We start from the raw sequence: 19,187 nt of genomic DNA, 5'->3' as shown, positions 1-19,187 counted from the left end.
CTACATTGTGCTTATTAACTTTTTTTTTGTCTACAATATAAAGATCTCTATTTATAGAGTAATGTTTAAATACAAGTATAATAATCAAATTCCCTTAATTTGATTACAATCAGCCCATAAATAGAGAATATTCAATATCAACGTAATTATGAAATATATGGAAAATATATTCCGTATATTTTCAATTCAATATACTCCAAAATGAAGTTTATCAGCTATGTTTCAACTTTAGCTGGTGCAATCACCTAAAATTCAAGAATAAAACAAACACACCATAGATTTTCAATCCGGTGCCTTTATGTTCATCATATTTACTGCAACAACCACAATGGCTTTTCTCTATCAGGTGAAATGAATCACCAACATGGCTCAGGCTGCCCTACCATCACCACATCCATTAGTAACTTTAACCCGAGCCAAGTGTTTTTTCCCATTAAGGTGAGAAGCAAAGTTGACCTCTGCAGTGCAGCTTATATTACAGATGTTGCACCTGAAAGTGGAATTCTTCACATCAATAGCTTCATTCTTCGCATTCTTTTCTGGCACCACTTTTGCGGGCAGATCAGATTCCTTTGCAGTTGAAGACGAGACACTCTTTGGCTGGCCTTGTTTTTTTCCCTCATGGTTTGTAATAGTGCTTCCTTTCAATCCATTGGTGGATTCTATCTTTTGTGGCTTCTCAGTTGGCTGACAATTTTTCTTTGCAGTTGAAGCTGGGGCAATGTTTGGCTGGTTCTTTGCTTTCAAAGCCTCAAAATTGGCCTTGTGTTTCTTCCCTTCAAGATGTATATTCAAGGTTTTTTCGCTTTTAGTGGTAAACTGACATATAGCACAAGTCCACTCTTTTTGGACTTCCTTAGACATGTGTATATCAGGAAGTTCTATGGCTGCTGCAACTGCCACATTTGGTCCTTTAATCTCTATGGTAGTTGGTGTTTTGTTATCAATCTGATGGAGGCTAGGCTCTGCTACAACCAGATGTGGCACCACTTTTGTGGGTTGATCGGATTCCCTTGCAGTTGAAGACGAGACACTCTTTGGCTGGCCTTGTTCTTTTCCTTCATGATTTGTAATAGTGCTTCCTTTCAATCCATCGGTAGATTCTATCTTTTGTGACTTCTCAGTTGGCAGACAAGTTTTCTTTGCAGTTGAAGCAGGGGCAATGTTTGGCTGGCTCTTTGCTTTCAAAGCCTCAAAATTAGCCTTGTGTTTCTTCCCTTCAAGATGTATATTCAACGTTTTTTCGCTGTTAGTGGTAAGCTGACATATAGCACAAGTCCACTCTTTCTGGACTTCCTTAGACATGTGTATATCAGGAAGTTCTACGGCTGCTGCAACTGCTACATCTGGTCCTTTAATCTCCATAGTGGTTGATGTTTTGTTATCAGTCTGATGGAGGCTAGGCTCTGCTACAACCAGATGTGGCACCACTTTTGTGGGCTGATCAGATTCCCTTGCAGTTGAAGACGAGACACTCTTCGGCTGGCCGTGTTCTTTTTCCTCATGATTTGTAATAGTGCTTCCTTTCAATCCATTGGTGGATTCTATCTTTTGTGGCTTCTCAATTGGCTGACAAGTTTTCTTTGCAGTTGAAGCTGGGGCAATGTTTGGCTGGTTCTTTGCTTTCAAAGCCTCAAAATTAGCCTTGTGTTTCTTCGTTTCAAGGTGTATATTCAAGGTTATTTCGCTTTTAGTGGTAAACTCACATATAGCACAAGTCCACTCTTTCTGGACATCCTTAGACATGTGTATATCAGGAAGTTCTATGGCTGCCGCAACTGCCACATCTGGTCCTTTAATCTCTATAGTGGTTGATGTTTTGTTATGAGTCTGATGGAGGCTAGGCTCTGCTACAACCATCTGCTAAAACACTAAAAACGGATTAGAAGCAAAATTGTTGTTTTGTTATTTCCACCCTATTTTTGTTGAAAAAGCAAAAGAAATCCCACTGCCAAAAAGAACACAAGACAGAAGCAACAACAAATATGATCCACAATTAACATTATAGAGATCTCTAATTAAAAAATAAACATTTTTTGATTAAGTGTTTCTCCTGTATACTTCCTATGCACTTGGATGCACCCTCTTGCAATTTAATGAATTTCGATTACTTATAAAAAAAAAAAACAAAAAAACAAAACACATAAACATGGACGATTCAATTGCAGATAGTGATGACAACTCATTACCATCCAATGATACAAAAGGTCATTCCTTTGGCAACTCATTGCCAACCAATGATACAAAAGGTCATTCCTTTGGGGCATTGCTCTTAACAAAACTATGATTTTACGCCATTAATGGTCTAAACATTGACTAGGTTCACATGTGAAGCTCCGCGGATATGTCATGCCAATTTTCAGTTAGTTATGTTCATTGCCACCTCCCTAATGACTTAACCAAAAATAAAAAGGAAAAAGAACAGGTGACCTCCTAGTTTCCTATACAGTCCAAGCATGCTCCAAATTGTTAACCGCTCAAATCCATGTCATTAACCCACAACTTGTAAGCATTCAAAGACCTATCACCATGAATATACTTATTTTAGTACCCTTATCAAAAATATTGGGTTTTCCACAAGAAATTTCCATGAAGCTGAAAAAATAAACGTCCACTTAAATATAAAAAGAAACCCTACCCCTTTGGCTTCAGGCACTTCCTTCTTCTCTATTACTATCAATGCTTCATTATCTTTCTGCACAGTATCAGGTACTTTGCTGTGTGACTGCATCAAGAGAAAAAAAGTGGAGATCAGCTCTTAAGAAATTAAGGCAATAGAATATTGTACTTCTCATAAGAACATTCTTCACATCTTTTTCTTCTTCAATAAGAAAATATCAATTTATTTAGGAAAACAGAAACTCCATCAAGGATTGCTGAAATAGTCAACATTTTATTGCTAAGAGTAATGTTGGAAACCACATTTTGATCCCATAATTATCTCATAATGCTGACGAGCCAGTCCTAACCAATCCTTTGATCAGGCATTCGGTAAAAATATATATATATATATATCCAAGAGTTGGTTGGGACAGCCACATCAACATTGTGGCCAGGATAGTTGTTGGATAAAAATTAAACGTGGTATATAGCATCAGTCTATTGCTAATATTTTTCCCATTCTTTGGGATGGCACTCATCAGACTAGTAATCATAGTTAATGTACTTGTTGCATCAGCGACATTAAAAGCTTTACCCGCTCCACTTCTTTCTTCTCTGTTGCTTCAATAGCTTTGATCTCTTCCACGTCAACGTTAGGCTTTCTGGTCTTCAGCTGAAAAAAAAAAAAAAAAAAAAAGAAAGTCAAAGACAAATGCAAATTGTAGAGAGAGAAATTCTCGTTAGTCATTGTCTGACAAGCAATGAGATCCTAAAAAAATAAATTATAACTACAATAGGAAGAAAAAAAAATAATAATTAGATTTGTGTATCAGTCCTATGCCATCCAATTATGAATACTTTTATATTTGAATGTTTATTCCAACATATCTAATGCAGAAAACTGAGTTCATACTAAAAAGATTATATAAAAGTTTGATACAGCACACTCTTATCTGGCCTCTACCACTGTGACAGACCTAATTACCATGTAGTCCATACCTCGTTAGCAATGAGTTTCTCGAGAGCTTCAGGTCCATTCTCTTTGATATATTTCTCTGCCTCAGCTAGAAAGTGATCTCTCTTGTGTAAGAGCACCATCAACTTATTGAATGCATCAACAATAACTTGGGGGTTGATAGAGAGGTACGGACGAACAAGGTGATTATAGACGTAAAAAGAACCATCAAAGTAAGGTATAACCAGCATGCAGATGATCATTAACTTAATATGAGGCCAGAACTGTATCCTGACAATTAAAAATGATAAATGCAAAATATGAACAGGACATATCATACACATGTATTTGCAAAAAGACAAAGAAAATTCCAAAAATCTAGTCAAGCCAACCACTAAAAAAAGTATGATTTAGTAGAGCAGGCTAAACACATTGGGAAAGAATTCTGAAATTCATGAAGCCCAACCTCCAGCCTATATTTTAGTGAGCTTTAACTGGTACCCATGAACATGAAAAGGACATCTAATTTCACAAATTTTCGCTTCACTCTAATACTTGTGGACAGGACCAGGTATCATGCATCTATCCCATAATTTTCAAGAAATTTGACATGGGGACATAGCTATATGTGTCTCAAGTTGCTACTGAGCATCTATTATTCTATGTTTGAGTTTTGCTTGGGCATATCCCAAAATCATAACCAGACAAAAAAAAATAAAGAACGAATAAGTGTACATGAATTTCTTGAAAATAATAATGCATAACACCCTCATTATATGCACAATTTTGAAGTAAATATTGTTGCATTACCTCACTAGTATCTAAAAGAGCACTGGACACAAGTGAACTCAAGCGTCGCTGTTTATGCAATGATGAAAGTCCCACTATTTATGTAATGACCATGCACTGGGATCATTATCAATGAAAAGTCTCCTAAAGGTTCTCCCATTTGCAATTTCAATCTCTTTTCCTTAGTTAACCGATAGGCGATAAGTTCTTATCTGTCGCGTAAGTGTCCTACAGATAATTGGCTTTACTTCTATATACATCCACTTAAATAAAACTCTTCAAGTTTGGGAAACATAATTCAGACAATGCCAAATGTATGTGTGTTGTGTGTTACTTAGCATCTGAAAAATGTGTAAAGACTTCTTTGGATTTGATCAAAGAATATTCAGACAATTTAACCTCTGGCTGCAAATAATTGTGAATCACTTTTTGGCAAGCTGATTTGGCAAAATTTCAAGCTCTGAATTCACCTCATATACACTACAGTGATTTTTGATTATTCAGAGTAATTAGTGATATCCCATGTTTACTTTCACTAGTTCTTAAATTTTTTTACTGTTACTACCGATCAGTTTGCAAGTACTTAAAAATTGGCTGCCTTTCTTTTCTTTTCTTTTTTCTTTTGGTAAATAGTGGCTGCCTTTCTTCCTTTCTTAAGCTCTAAGACAAAAGAATATCTTAGCATTTTTTTGCTTTCCTTCCAATCATGCTTTCCAAGGATTACATGAAGTGATAAGCAAGCAAACTCTCAAAATCTCCAGAGACAGTATTGACAAGAAAATGAAGAGCAAAATTGAATAAATTTACACCCAAGCTCCACAAAAAAAAAAAAAAAAACTAACAACAACAACAACAAACAAACAAACAAACCAAAAACAAGAATGAAGGGTAATACAGTTAATTACCATTGAAGGAGGTTCAAGAAAGAATGCTCAAAGAGTGAAACCAACGAGAAGGAAATCCAATATGTGACCAACTTCTGAGTCTCCCAATTTGAATTGGTTTCAATTGCCCGGATCGAAGCACATCTGTTTATGAAATATGTAGTTTAAATTATCATCTTCATTCACCAAAAAGTAAAATAACATCGATGAACAAAGAGCTTTACATTATCAACAAAAGGCAGAGAATACCCCAAAGCAGAGTGAGAGAGAGAGAGAGAGAGAGAGAGAGAGAGAGACTTACAGAGGATACCCCAAAGCAAAGAGAGGCCTGCAAGCAAAGCACAAACAAAAGGCAGAGAATACTTAGACACCCACAACTTCTTCTTCATGATCCCACACTTTCTAAGCTAGAACTCTACTATATATCTTGATTATCATAGAAACAAAACATATGTGAAAGAAATGAATGTGAAATTTCAAACATTTTGATACATGGAAATTAATTCTTCTTTTTGATCGCTTGGTCATGAGAAGAATGCATACCATGCAAGAACGTCAAGGAATTTCAGCGCAAATTTGAGGATGCCCACTACACTCATGTTGAAGTTCAACGTTGAATCTGGTAACTTGAATCTCCAACGTTAACGCAGGTGAAGATGGAAGACAGAGAGAGAGAGAGAGGACAATGAGAGGAAAAAAAAGTAAAAGCAGTTTAAAGAGGAAAGTCAAGCAGTCGCTATTAACGTTCTATGATGATACATTTCGATATAAGTGGGACCCAAGTTCCAAGGTGTGGGCCACTTGAGATGCACGGTCTGCTTGAACTCGAAGCATTTGGGCCCTAATGCACGTACCACGCGTGAGGTTCAGATAATTTTTTTTTTTTTTTTTTTTTTTGAAATGTCCACCCAAGGAAAAGGGGATGGGGATTCGAAGTAGTGACCTCCGCTTCTTGAAACGTGATTCACAGCCGATTAAGCTACTCATTGGGTTAAGGGAAAGTCCATACTCTCAAACATTTAACCAGGACAATATTCTATTAATGACAAAAATATTTTTAATAAAATTAAAATAAATTATTTTTAAAAAAAAAAACGAAAACTAAAAATTGTGAAAAAAATTGAGTGGAAATTTTTTTTTTAAAAAAAATAGTTTTTCTTAAAGGAAAAAAATTGAAATTTTTGTTTTTATTTTTCGAATTTATAGAGGTATTTGTCTTATTGACAAAAATTTATGGCCTTTTTTTGTCTTTTTGCTTGCCTTGAAGGACCAATGTTTTGGTAGTTTCGAGGACATTGTCTAAATTAAAAGTTTAAAGAAACGGCCTAGGTTTGCAGTTTTTTATTTTTTCCCACCTAAGGTTCTAAAATAGTCACAAATGATATCTGATTTACGGGAAAAGACCAACTTAGTATATGCATTAAGTTCTGTTATACTCTGTCACACGTGTCACCATATAAAAATACCACGTGTCCTAAAAATTAAAATTAAAATAATAGTAAAAATAATAATTAATAAAATAAGAATAAAAAAATTAAACCTAAAAAAAAATGAAAAATTAATGGGGTGGCCGAGTACCCCATTTTGGCCAACAGGGGTGGCTGGGCATCCCATTTTGGGTTATGAGCCACCCCAAGGTTGGTCTAGGGGTGGCCAAACCGTCTTCAAGAGCCTTGGGAGTGGTTCGGTCACACCAAATGGCCAAAAGAGGGGTGGCTTAGGCCAAGGGGTGGCCGAGCCACCACCAAGGCCTTGTGGGTGGTTCGGCCACCCTCAATGGCCAAAAAGGGGGTGGCCCGCCATCCCCATTTTGGCAATGGGGTGGCTTTGACCACCCTAGGCCGGTGGCCACCCCCTTTTTGGCCATTGAGCCACCTCCTTTTGGCCATTGGCGGTGGCTCGGCCACCTCCCAAGGGCCTTGGGTGTGGTTCGGCCACCCTCAATGACCAAAATGGGGGTGGCCCATTGGCCAAAATGGGGTGGCCGGCCACCCCATGAATTTTTTATTTTTTATTTTTTTTATTTTTTGTTTTTTTTAAGGTTTAGTTTTTTTATAGGTAAAGTCTACATACCCCTCTCAAACTACCATCAAATTGACAATGTTCTCTCTAAACTACCAAAATTTGTCAATATCTCCCCTAATGATGAAACTATCCCTAGTAAAATAAAAACAAAAATACTAAAACTTCTAGAAAAAACCTAAAACTAAAGTAGAAAATATAAAATCTGGCCAAATTTAAAAATAAAAAAATTCCTTTTTATAAGAAAATTAAAAATAAAAATCATTTTTTTTTTATAAAAATTGAAAATTTTCGTTTTTATTTTTTATTTTTATTTTTTGTTTTATAATTTGTTTTTAAAATAGAAATTTCTGTTTAAAAAAAATTAAAAAATTTTCGTTTTTTAAAAAAATAATTTTAAAAAAGAAATCGTTTGTTTTTTTTTAATAAAAAATTCCGTTTCAAAATAAATAAATAAATAAATAAACATTTCCATTTCAATTTCTTTTTTTCAAAAAAAAAAAAAATCGTTTTTTAAATAAAATTTTCGTTTTAAAAAAATAATGAATTTTTTTTTTTTTTTGAATTTATAAGAATATTTTATCTTATTTGAGAAATCTATAGGGGCATTTTTTCAGTTATCATTGACAACGCCAGTTATCACAATCAGAAGCTTCTTAAGCGACATCACTAACCCGCTATAGCTTCTGTATGCGATAGCTTTAATTTTTCCTTTTATTATTATTATTATTATTATTATTATTATTATTGTTATTTTATTATTTTTTTAGGACACGTGGCATTTCTCTGTGACGACAAGTGCATTCTGTTAGTTTAGGCTAATGGAACCTAATAGAGATATTAAGTTAGTCTTTTTCCATAAATTATGTACCATTTGCGACTATTTTGAAACCCTAGGTGAGAAAAAATAAAAAACTACAAACCCAAGTACTAATAAAATATTTAATCCTTAAAACGAAAACATTGTTGAATGATAATTTAAGGAGAATATGAACTTTCGCTCTTAAATATTGGGAAAACTTTACTTTGGACCCCCGAACTACCACCTCTTTTGACATGCCCCACTCAAACTTCAAAACCTTTCACTTTTGACTCATGAACTTTCAATTTCTATCACTTTTGGACCCCTCCGTTAGATTTTAAACATTAAAACTTAGACAATGACGTTTATACTCCCAATTTTTTTTATAAATTCCAAATTTACCCTTAATTTCAAATTAAAAATTAAAAAATAAATTATTAAAAAAAATCACAAGGTGACCCACAGTTGGGCCACCTTGTAACCTTTTTTTTTTTTTTTCAATCTTTTTATTTTTATTTATTTTCTTTTTTTGTTTTTTCAATTTGTTCTTTTTTAATAAAAAGAAAATTGAAAGGTAATTTTGTCTTTTTAAGAGTTTTAACGGCAAAAAATTGACAGGAGGGTTCAAAGTAATAGAAATTGAAAGTTCAAGAGTCCAAAGTGAGAAGTTTTGAAGTTTGAGAGTAGCATGTCAAAATAAGTGGTAGCTTACGGGTTCAAAGTGAAGTTTCTCCTAAATATTTTATAGTCTTTCTTACACTCATAGCCAAATCAATCCACTGTGCTAACCCATTGTGAAGGAGCCTTCGATACATGACCACCTTTGGGCAGTTGGGCCTTGTGCTCCAATAAAACCAGTTCGAGCTCGAAGGTCCAACGGTAAGCCGACAGACCCAGCCCACAATTGCACGACGAATCCATTAGCCAATAGCCACAAAAGGGAGCGTTGTACCAGATCCCTTCTTCTTCACACGAATGACCAAGTTGTTAAATACTACAGTGAAATTGCTAGGATATTCTTTATGATCAAGATTTAAGACCAGTCCATTTAACGGTGTATATAAAATCAACGTCAACAATTCTTTCAAAAAATTTAAGGGCTAAATACTCCAAAACCCCCTGGGGTTTCTCAACTTAATTTTTTCTCCCCTGGGGTTTCATTTTTATCACAGGAGGTCCCTGTGGTTTTGATAAGTGACCAAATTAGTCTATCCGTTAGTTGACCGTTAGGACTGACACGTAAACCAATCAGACATCGACACGTGGCACATATATTAATTTTTTTTAATTTTTTTTTTAAATTAAAAAAAATGTATTAAAGCGAGAGCGGGGGGGGTGGCTCTTGCTTTAGCATTTTGGGGTGTAAGAGGCTACACCCCTTTGGCCACATGGGGGTGGCTGGCCACCCCATCTGGTGGATGGGGGGTGTGCGACCACCCTTCGGGGGGGGTGGCTTGGCCACCCCTTGGGCCCAAAGTCTGGCCAGAACGCCACTCCCGGTTTTGTTGTCTGATAGCGATTCCCTTGGGTGTGGCCCAGAAACCGCGTACTACCCAAGGATGGGCTTCGTGGAGGTGTGGGGATTGCCAGAATGGCCAGAGAAGATGTGGCTTCACGAACCCAAGTCCCGAATTCATCTACACACGAGAATGCCCGTGAATTGGTCAGGCGAGGTCCCGCGGTGAAGCGACTCGGTCTCTCAGAGCCACCCCATGTAGGAGCCTTAAGGGGTGGCAGAAACCACCCAACCCTGTTGGTGGTGGCGAGGCTCACAACCACCGGTGGGGGTGTTTTGAAACCACCCCAAAGGGCTCCGTGGGGGTGTAGAGCCACCCGGTACGCAGGGGTGGTTTAGAGCCTGCTTGAACCGAGGCTGTACCATCAGGCGGATGGGGGGTGGCACAGCTACCATGGCCAAAGGGGTAACCCACCCCCAAATTGCCAAGGAGCCACCCCAGTTTCGTCCGTTTTTTCTTCTTTTTTTATTTTTTTTTTTAAAAAAAAAACATTTTTTTTTTAATTTTTTTTTTAAAATTAATATATGTGCCACATGTCGACGTTTGATTGGTCCACGTGTCAGTCCTAACGGTCAACTAACGGATGGACTAATTTGATCACTTATCAAAACCACAGGGACCTCCTGTGATAAAAATGAAACCCCAGGGGGAAAAAAATAAAGTTGAGAAACCCCAGGGAGTTTTGGAGTATTTAACCCAAAATTTAAATAATATAACATCATATACACCATTTGACGTACTGACTTTAAAACAAACACCATCATGTGCTGCGATTAGAGGGGCTGCAAAAGTTCAACAAGAAAAGACATGCATATTATTTTTCAAACTTTACCCTAGTTTCGGGCCATCCACCTATTTGACCATGAATGAGAAAATCAGGATAGACGCCGACGAAGTAAATAAACTCAACAACAGCATACAAACAAGACAAGAACATTCCTCAGAGATGGTATTGGATCAATCAAGATATATAATCTTTAGATAAATTAGATGTGAAATGAAAATCTTTTTCAATGCCTCCCAAGAACCTAAACTACAACAGTACACCCAGAAAATCCAGAACTAAGGTTAGATTTCCATTTGAAGAAAACAAGGGATCTCATGTAAAATCTATCTGATTATCCAATGTCACAGATTTCAACTCTATATTCCATGAACTGTACAAAGCCCTCAAGCAGAGCAGTAAAACTCTCTCCTTCAGTTCCCATTGGATACAACCTGGTGAACATCATATGTGCCAGTCTCCTCATTATATGAATACCTATATATAAAATAAGGAAGTTTTTTAAGTTGAGGGCAATCACTAGCAAACCATTTAGGAAAAGTAAACAAGTAGGAATGTACATTACCATTGCCCAGATGCTGCAGAGCAAAAAAGTGCTGTAGATGGGTCATAATAATACCCTAAACTGCTGCTATAGTAGTACCTAAAGGATCAAAATAGCCAAGATTCAATTACAGAAAGCAAAATCAATTCAGATAACAAAAAGGTACAAAAAAAGCAAATAAAATAATTGCTGGATACAGTTAGAAAAACATGGAGACTCACGAGGGAATATGCATGCACTAATCATAAGGACATGGAAGCAAGTACAACTTATTCAGTATAGAATGCCCTGCTAATTGATATATACAAAGACCATATGCCTATACAGAGAACAGCAACAGCTGCTCATATCCTTGTTATTTGAGACATTATTACTAAAGACTCACGAGAATCATAATGTCTTATCTTCACCACTTTCAACAGACCAAACCCACAACCGCTAAGAAGATGTTGACAAACCATGATCCAAATAAGAACGAATTCTATTGGCCATCTTCTACTAATGAAGAGTAAATGTACACATGCACACACATGGCACACCTGCTTCTAACTAAGAAAACATCCTCACATTCTCAGAGAATAAAAGCAAGTATACAGATTGTTCAGAACAGTCTACAAAAAGGAGTACAAAAGTACCCCTCTAAATATAACTGTAACAATTTGACAGAACTAACAATTCACAACGTTTTTTTTTTTTTTTATGAAAAAAATGTTAGTTCTGTCAAAAAAAAAAAAAAATACATTTACAATTCCCACACTTGATGCTGTTAAGAGAACAAACCCACAGATCTAAAAATATACCAGCAAAACCATAAGTGCAAGTGAGTCACAAATCATATGGACCCATTACTATTAATGAAAAGTGAAGAAGCAATATGATTATGGTCTCTTCATAAGTGAAAGAGAAAGGGTCAATCAACCAGTTTTCTGTTGTTAACTTCACCCGTTATATGGTATTGTTAATGGTTTGCATTTGAAATTCCATGCATTTAAAACCAGGTAAGAATATAGTAAACCTAATGAAAAGTTGTTCTCTTCATGCGCAATGACAAAAGCAGGTAGCAAGGCTGCAAACTTGCGACGTCCTCGCAAGCTGATTGGGCTGGGATAAGCGGCTTGCTCCATTATATGTTTCAAAAAGAGAAAATTATGCAGGCTGGCATAATAAACAAGCCAGACATTGAACGCAAACTGCAACTTAAAGGGGGTCAAGCTCATAGACTCATAAGTCAAATTAATTTATAAGATTATGTTTCTAATGGGTATCCATAATCCACATTAGTCACCTTCACCCATCAGATCACATTCTTCCAGAAAATTGTCTTTCCAAAGACCTCATTTTCCCTCATTCTTTTGGTTCCCTCCACTATAACCATCTATGTTGATTTGTTATGAAAGTATGTAACGCTTTTTATATATATTTTTTCACTTAGAATTTAACAAGAAGATTGATTGGTTCCTTCTTTTCTTCTGTCCTCTTATAGTTAGGGGAATCAGATAAATCAAAAAGTATGCTTGAACTTGACCTCAAGTTGGGCTCCGCCACTTAAATGAGAAATTGAATTGAGCTCAAGCTCGGCAAAGTTCCACAATCTATGCTAAAGCATTTTTATTCAAGCCCAATCCGAACTCAACGGAGCTCAAGCTCAACACTAAAAAGACAAAGCCAAGCTCAAAGGCAAAAAAAAATAGGTTACGCTTAAAAATTTGCAACCCAGAAGATGGTGATAATTTCACTTTGCAAAAGGGTATCTGCATATTTGAACCCTTAAATGAAACCCACCAGCCCTTTCCAAAGAGAATGTGTCTTTCATTATAACCAAAGAAGATTGGATATTCCATTGTATTATTACATAAATCCAACGACCCAAAAAAGGAAAAAAAAAAAAACAAAAACAACAAACAAACAAACAAAAAAGTGATAACCACATCCATGAAATTAAACTCTCATGACATATCAAGATGTATCTTAAGACAAAAATGTTCCCACGTCTGTGTATGTGTACAGGGAGAGAGAAAGAGAGAGAGAGAGAGTACCCAGTTGACTCGTCATACACATAATCATTGTGCAAATCTCTACCTGCAGACCAAGCAATGAGAAGCACGAAAGAAAAACCATGTCAAGCCACAAAGTAATTGCTATTTCATATGCAAATTATCTAGCTCCAAGATGGTTTAGCAGTATTTAATGTATAACAAACTTTTCATTTTAATAGGTAGTGTGCCAATCTTCTGAAAATCTCACAAACAATCAAATAGTAGCTTACTGTCTGAATCAGTGTTTAGGGCGTCTGCTGATGGTTGGCTGACTGCATCAGAATTAGGTCCAGAAACCACATTACTTCCATCAAAAGATGGTTTAGCAGTAGCATGCTCATCATCATCCGCAAACATATCAAAAGCATCAGCATCGTTGCTAGATGTTTCAGCAGTAGATGCATTTGGATTCGAAATATCCACAACAGGATCAGGGAGCACTGTAGAGGATACTCTAGGATCTGTTACATCAGAGAGTAAGCCCCTCCCTATGTTGGAATAATTAGAATTTCCCTGACCTGCACTTATTGATGTGCCCTCCCATCTCGCCTTAGCTAATCTCTCATAACCTTCTGAAAAAGAAGAACCAAAAAAAAGAAAAGTGCTATCTATGAGTACACACCCTTCTGCAAAAACTAACATCAAAGTGGGATTAAAGAAGAGAAAGGGACTCTTCTCTGAAAAGAATCATATGTAAAACAAAAGAGATAAAACAATGACACTGTGAATGCAGAGTTTCAAGTTTGATTATATGTTCATAAATAAATAAAAAGAACGCATTACATATCCAAGTCTACAAAAAGATGATCAAAAAGTAGGTACTGTCGAATTTGAAGTTTAGGAGCTTCCAACAATCAATACTTTCCTAGTGTACTAGGGTTGCACCCCGCTACGCTTTTGGTATATACAACATTACTTATAAAATAAAAAATAAAAATAAAAACAATAGAGGTGGGCTAAAGTTTAAGGCTAGTACAAAATTTAAGAGCTCAAAATCAAACTAGTACAAGAAATCTAAAAATCGGTTTGATTGACACTATGATTGCAGAGTTTCAAGTTTGATTCCATGTACATAAATAAACAAATAAAAGGGGAAACTTCAAAAAACACCCATGAATTTTCACTCATTTTGACACTAATCCCCCAAAGTTTAAAATCTCTCAATTAGGATATTGAAATTTCAATTTCTTTCAATTAACCCTTTCGGTTAGGATTTTTTGTTAATTTTTGTCAAAATGCCCAAAATACCATTTTTTATTTTTTATTTTTTATATTTTTTTATAAAACAAGATTACAAAGATGTTGCGAAAATATTGCAAACATGTTTTTTTTTTTTTTTTTTTTTTTTTTTAAAAAAAGCCTGAACTTTACAATTTTTTATTAAAAAAATATATGGGTATTTAACGGAAAATTGTAACGAGAGAGGGTAATTGAAAGAAATTGAAAGTTCGATACCTTAATTGAGAGTTTTTGAACCTCGGAGAAGTACGCGTGGAAGTTGAGAGGAGTTTTGTGAAGTTTCTCCAAAATAAAAATAACGCATTACATATCCACGTCTAAAAAAGATAATCAAACAAGTAGGTGTTGTCGGAAGAACCTTAAATTTGAAGTTTAGGAGCTCAAAATCAAACTAGAACAAGAAAACTAAAAATCAGGACCACTGCTCCAGGGCTATGAAAATTACCTTGTAAGAGCTAATCTAAAGGTATTTGATGTTATTAAATAGTGGGTGTGCTTTTCCCATGTTCAGATTCCTAATATACATATCATACAAATAGGTAGTACTGTAGGAAAACCTCAAATTTAGAGTTTAAGATTGGCATTAGACATTTGGGCTTCCGATTAAGAAGACTAGTTTTAGATCAAGGACGGTAAGATCGAACTAAAACAACAACTTGGAACCATGGGAGTTGCTCTGGCATGAAGAGCACATATGAACTATTTAGCAGGGGCTGTTTTAACAACTTTCATCTTATTTCATAGTGGGCTTGTATGTATATTTTGCAATATGATTAATGAGGATCAATGCAAGCTGGAAATGGTTTAGGTTGGTAGTATATAGAATTGCTCATGTCGTTATATGTATGAACAGTATCCAGAAAACAATAAACAGCAGCTTCTTTTCTGAGTTTGGTGTATTTTTTTTTGATAAATAATAACTAGTCTTATTAAAAGCGTAAGGCACCCCAAGGTACACAGGGAGTATACAAAGGATCACCTAACTAGAAAAAGAAAAGCGAGCAAAGAAATCATCATAACTAATCGACAACGGAAACAGATGTGCCACAATCCAAAGATACAAAGTGTGAAAACAAGAGGATAAAATGTCCTCCAAAGACCTCTCCAAGTTCTCAAAGCACCTATTGTTTCTTTCCTGCCATAAACACTAAAACAGACACGTAGGCACCATCTTCCACACCACAGCACTCCTCTGTCTCCCAGAAGACCACCAGCAGGCTAAAAGATCAAATACCCGTCTAGGCATCACCCAGGCCATCCCAAACCGACTAAAGATGGCGTGCCACAGAGTAGAAGCAACCTCACAATGAAGAAGGAGATGATCCACCGTCTCCTCACTCCTCTTGCACATGCAACACCTGTTTATCAAAATGACGTGATGCTTCTTGAGATTATCCAATGTCAGAATTTTGCCTAGAGCCGCTGACCAAACAAAAAAAGCCGCTCTCGGAGGAGCCTGCGTCCGCCACACACTCTTCCAAGGGAAACTTCTACCCTCATTGCAAGCCAAAGAATAAAAGAGGGCCTTAACCTTGAATAGACCTCTTTTGGAAGAAGTCCACCACAATCTATCTTCACACCCTTGTCTCACTCTGACTGAATGCAACACCTGTAGAAAGGACGCAAAGACTTCCAACTCCCAATCATGTGCCTCTGTGGTGAAACTCACATTCCACTGATTTGAACCTCCCAACATCTCCATATTAGCCGCAATTGAAGCATTCTTCTCACAAGCAATTCCATATAAAACTGGAAAGGCTACCTTGAGAACCGAATCTCCACACCACAAGTCATGCCAAAAGCTAATCCTCATTCCATCCCCCACCACATATCTAGTACAGCCTTTAAAGGTCTCCCACCCTTTCCTGATATTCTTCCACAACCCCACCCCATGAGCTCCTCCAGGCTCAAGAGAGCACCACCCGCCCCAAAAGCTACCATACTTCGAATCTACCGCCACTCTCCACCAAGCATCTCTCTCAAACCCATAGCGCCACAACCATTTCTCTATAAGTGCGCGGTTGAACACCATTAAATTTCTGAGTTTGGTGTATTCTGGTGCGCATAATAGGGGTTTTTCAAAATATGAATTTTAAGGATGGATGGGAGTTGGGTGCAAGTAATTTGGCAGTTTATATCTGGAAATCAGATGGGGAAAAAAGTAGAAGTGTCTTTAATACCTTCAAATCTCAAGACGACGAGACATTATAATAGTTGCCCAGAAGGATTTTAAAGGAGTCTCCACCTAGAATTGATTTTACCCGAGTCCCACAGTTTGGAAAATGCATAAAAAGTTAAGAATTCCATCAATTGAAGCTCTTAATCTATGTCCTTTACAAGACATGCTTATATGGATGAATCACAATGCAAAACACGGAGAAAAAAGAGAATGGTATTCAGAAAAGGACACAGCTATCTCTAATAACTAATCAAGACTCAAAACTAAATCAAACAAGATTGAAGTAAACAAGGCCCAAGACCAAACATTTGCCAATTACAAAACCAAACAACCCAAATTTGTAATACCCCTGGAGATATTAACCTCCTGGGAAGTCTTCATGTTGCAACCCTTCAGTTACAAATAGAAATGGATTTATTCAAAAACAACCCAACTAAGGCAAAAATAAAAAATAAATAAAATTAATTAAAAAAAAAAAGTCACTTGAGTACATAGATTGACTCATTAAAAGAACACTCCTATAATATGTAAGATCCTTTTGGAGGGAAGAAATGATTGGTATCAATATTTTTCACATTTTTCTCCATCTCATCTTACAAATCAACCATTAGATTTGTGTACTTACGTGGACCATACATAAGTCAATGGTAAACCCCACAAATATAATAGTTGATCTATTGAATTTGTAGGAGAATATGGAGGAAATATGGGTAAATTAATGACACCAATCAATCTCTTTGGGGGACGGGGCTAGCTTTTAGTGAAACCAACATTGAAATAAAAAATCTTCTTGAATGCATAAGGTAGCTAAACATTCTATATGAAGACAAATATGTGCACACACACACAAACATGCGCGCTTGCACAAACATATTGGTGTTGAAAGCATTCTTGAATGCATCAGGTAGCTAAAATATGCTTGCATCTGTGGGAATTATCTTGACAACACAACATACTGATATACACACCAACACAAACACACATGGGCACTCTACTAACAGAGAGTGAATATTGCTAGCAAGCAAGAGAGAGAGGGAGTAAAGAGTACTTAGTTAAACACTGACCTGCCTCACGCTCAAAGACCTCACGCTTTTCATGATACACATCTGCAGAACAGAAGTTCTACCAATAAGCAATGCAATATAACCAACATAATCAGATTCCTTGCAGAAAGTTCAAATCATATTTTATAGGTACTCAGGAGTCCTGGGTACCTTTCTATGAGTGTATCTCTGTTAGAGACTGCTGAGTGAGTGAGAGTTGAGTGCTGAGTGCTGAGTGCAGTGTCGGCGCATGGGGGCGCGTGTGTTGTGGTTGGCGATAGCTGGAGGCAGTGCCATGGCGGGGCCGAGGAGATGGACAGTGGAGTCTAAGGAATTTGAGGTGTTGATCAAGGTAGGGGCATCAGGGGTGAGGATTTTTGAGAGAAGCAAAAGATTTAAAAGGTCCATTTTCTTAAAAAAAGATAAACTAGCTTGGTTGGTGCGTATAGTGGATGAATTGGTGGCTGTGGACAACTCTGTTGTATTTTGGGATCAATCCAGGGCTGGATATCCTAGAATAATTGCCCAAAAGAGTTCAAATAGGCACGGCTGCTTTTTGACAGTGGAGGAATTTGAGGGTAGAAGCAGATGTGGCTCGATTATCATTCCTGAAGGACGCCGTGGGTTTGGGTGGGATCGCTTTACCAAGGAAATGAAAATGGCTAATGTAGCTCTCGGGGGAAACCGTGTGTTCACAGAGTACAGAGAGTTTAGGGGAGGAAAGGGAGATAACGAGGACAAGAAGAAGAGAAGCTATGCAGAGACAGTAAGATTGCAGTCAAAGGAATCCCAGGATGAGTGCACTTTCGGCCATGCCCAGGATCGGCGACATTATTTTCAGAACTATGGCAAGAACGTGGTTGGCCTGAAGAAGACCCAAGAGGTGGTGATGACTCAGGGAGGCGTTGGGGGGGTGCCGACGAAGATTTTCAGGCCGGCGAAGTCTGTGCATAATCCGGTAAAGAATGGTCTGACTGCTACGAAGGATGGAGTTTGCGTGGGATCCTCGTCTTCAGCGCCTGCGAACGTTACAGTAATGTCAGCGGAGCAGGTGGAGTTGTTGTCAGGTCCTGAGCGCATGAAGGGATGGAAGGGGATGGGGCACCATGCGGAGCAGACCTACTCTGAGGTAGGCATCGAGCTCCTCAACGTGAAAGAACTGTTGAAGTGTCTGAAGAAGGAATGTGACGTGGGGATGACAAGGATTGATAAGGTTTTAAATCAGATGTGCTTCAGTGGGCTTGGGCCGGCAGCTAAGAAAGAAGATGGAAAGAGTATGGCAGAAATATGAAAATTGGGCCGGGAGAAAGAATATGGAAGCCCATTAGTAGGTTGAAGGTTAAAAAGAAAATGGTGTTTAAACCCAAAGGCAGCGTGGGCTCAGGCGCGGGTTCTAGCTCTAGCCCACTCAAAACTGGACCACGAGTGTTTAGTTTCCCTGCAGTTTTGGGTTCTACGGAGGCCCCTAGGAAATTCTCGGCTACTCTGGTGAGTGCGCCGCTGGTCGTAGGAGAAGCTTTGGGGGAAGGGGGGACTGGGTCAGAAACCGTAAGGAATCTCAGGGAGGTTAGCGGCATATCTGTACGAGATGCGGGAGTTTTCCTGGCCGGGACGAGAACCAGCGATTTAAAGGTCGTCAGTCCTGCGGCGAAGAAGACCCAGCCTAATGGTGAAGACAAGAACCTGATGACCTATAGAAGGAGGAAGAGGGGGCCGCAGAAATGGGACGTGGCACAGGTGGGTTTGCTAGAAGCCGCAGTTTCGACTTATGGGCAGACGAAAGGGATCCTTG

The 19,187-nt window shown here is 37.6% G+C and overlaps 2 protein-coding genes across 5 annotated transcripts in view; both read right to left on the bottom strand.

Annotated features, from left to right (window-relative positions):
* Nucleotides 1-135: 135 nt before the first annotated feature.
* On the bottom strand, nucleotides 136-5,907 carry LOC132178307 (uncharacterized). Of its 3 annotated transcripts, none has more exons than XM_059590752.1 (7): nucleotides 5,773-5,907; nucleotides 5,531-5,557; nucleotides 5,251-5,373; nucleotides 3,601-3,847; nucleotides 3,197-3,274; nucleotides 2,639-2,725; nucleotides 136-1,863 (listed from the first exon to the last, which is right to left on the bottom strand). In XM_059590752.1, the coding sequence occupies exons 1-7, from the start codon at nucleotides 5,826-5,828 to the stop codon at nucleotides 370-372; spliced, it is 2,112 nt and encodes a 703-aa protein (XP_059446735.1). In that variant the 5' UTR covers nucleotides 5,829-5,907; the 3' UTR covers nucleotides 136-369. The 3 variants fall into 3 exon arrangements, with proteins under 3 accessions (XP_059446735.1, XP_059446736.1, XP_059446737.1); XM_059590753.1 differs by having other exon boundaries at nucleotides 136-1,860; XM_059590754.1 differs by lacking the exons at nucleotides 5,531-5,557; nucleotides 5,773-5,907 and having other exon boundaries at nucleotides 3,601-3,725; nucleotides 5,251-5,326.
* Nucleotides 5,908-10,506: 4,599 nt separating this feature from the next.
* LOC132179328 (uncharacterized) overlaps nucleotides 10,507-19,187 on the bottom strand; it is a 19,898-nt gene continuing 11,217 nt past the window's right edge. For both annotated transcript variants that reach the window (XM_059592032.1, XM_059592033.1), the window contains exons 6-10: nucleotides 17,417-17,458; nucleotides 13,165-13,506; nucleotides 12,935-12,977; nucleotides 10,920-10,997; nucleotides 10,507-10,831 (exon numbers count right to left, since the gene is read on the bottom strand). In XM_059592032.1, coding sequence (XP_059448015.1) covers nucleotides 10,768-10,831; nucleotides 10,920-10,997; nucleotides 12,935-12,977; nucleotides 13,165-13,506; nucleotides 17,417-17,458 — 569 coding nt within the window. In that variant the 3' untranslated portion in view covers nucleotides 10,507-10,767. The remainder of the gene's footprint in view (nucleotides 10,832-10,919; nucleotides 10,998-12,934; nucleotides 12,978-13,164; nucleotides 13,507-17,416; nucleotides 17,459-19,187) is intronic.

The sequence above is a fragment of the Corylus avellana genome, chromosome ca4 (assembly GCF_901000735.1).
Source record: "Corylus avellana chromosome ca4, CavTom2PMs-1.0".
In the NCBI taxonomy this organism is placed as follows: Eukaryota; Viridiplantae; Streptophyta; class Magnoliopsida; order Fagales; family Betulaceae; genus Corylus; species Corylus avellana.
Note: the sequence above shows the minus strand (reverse complement) of the source record. Positions and strands in the feature narration are given on the sequence as shown.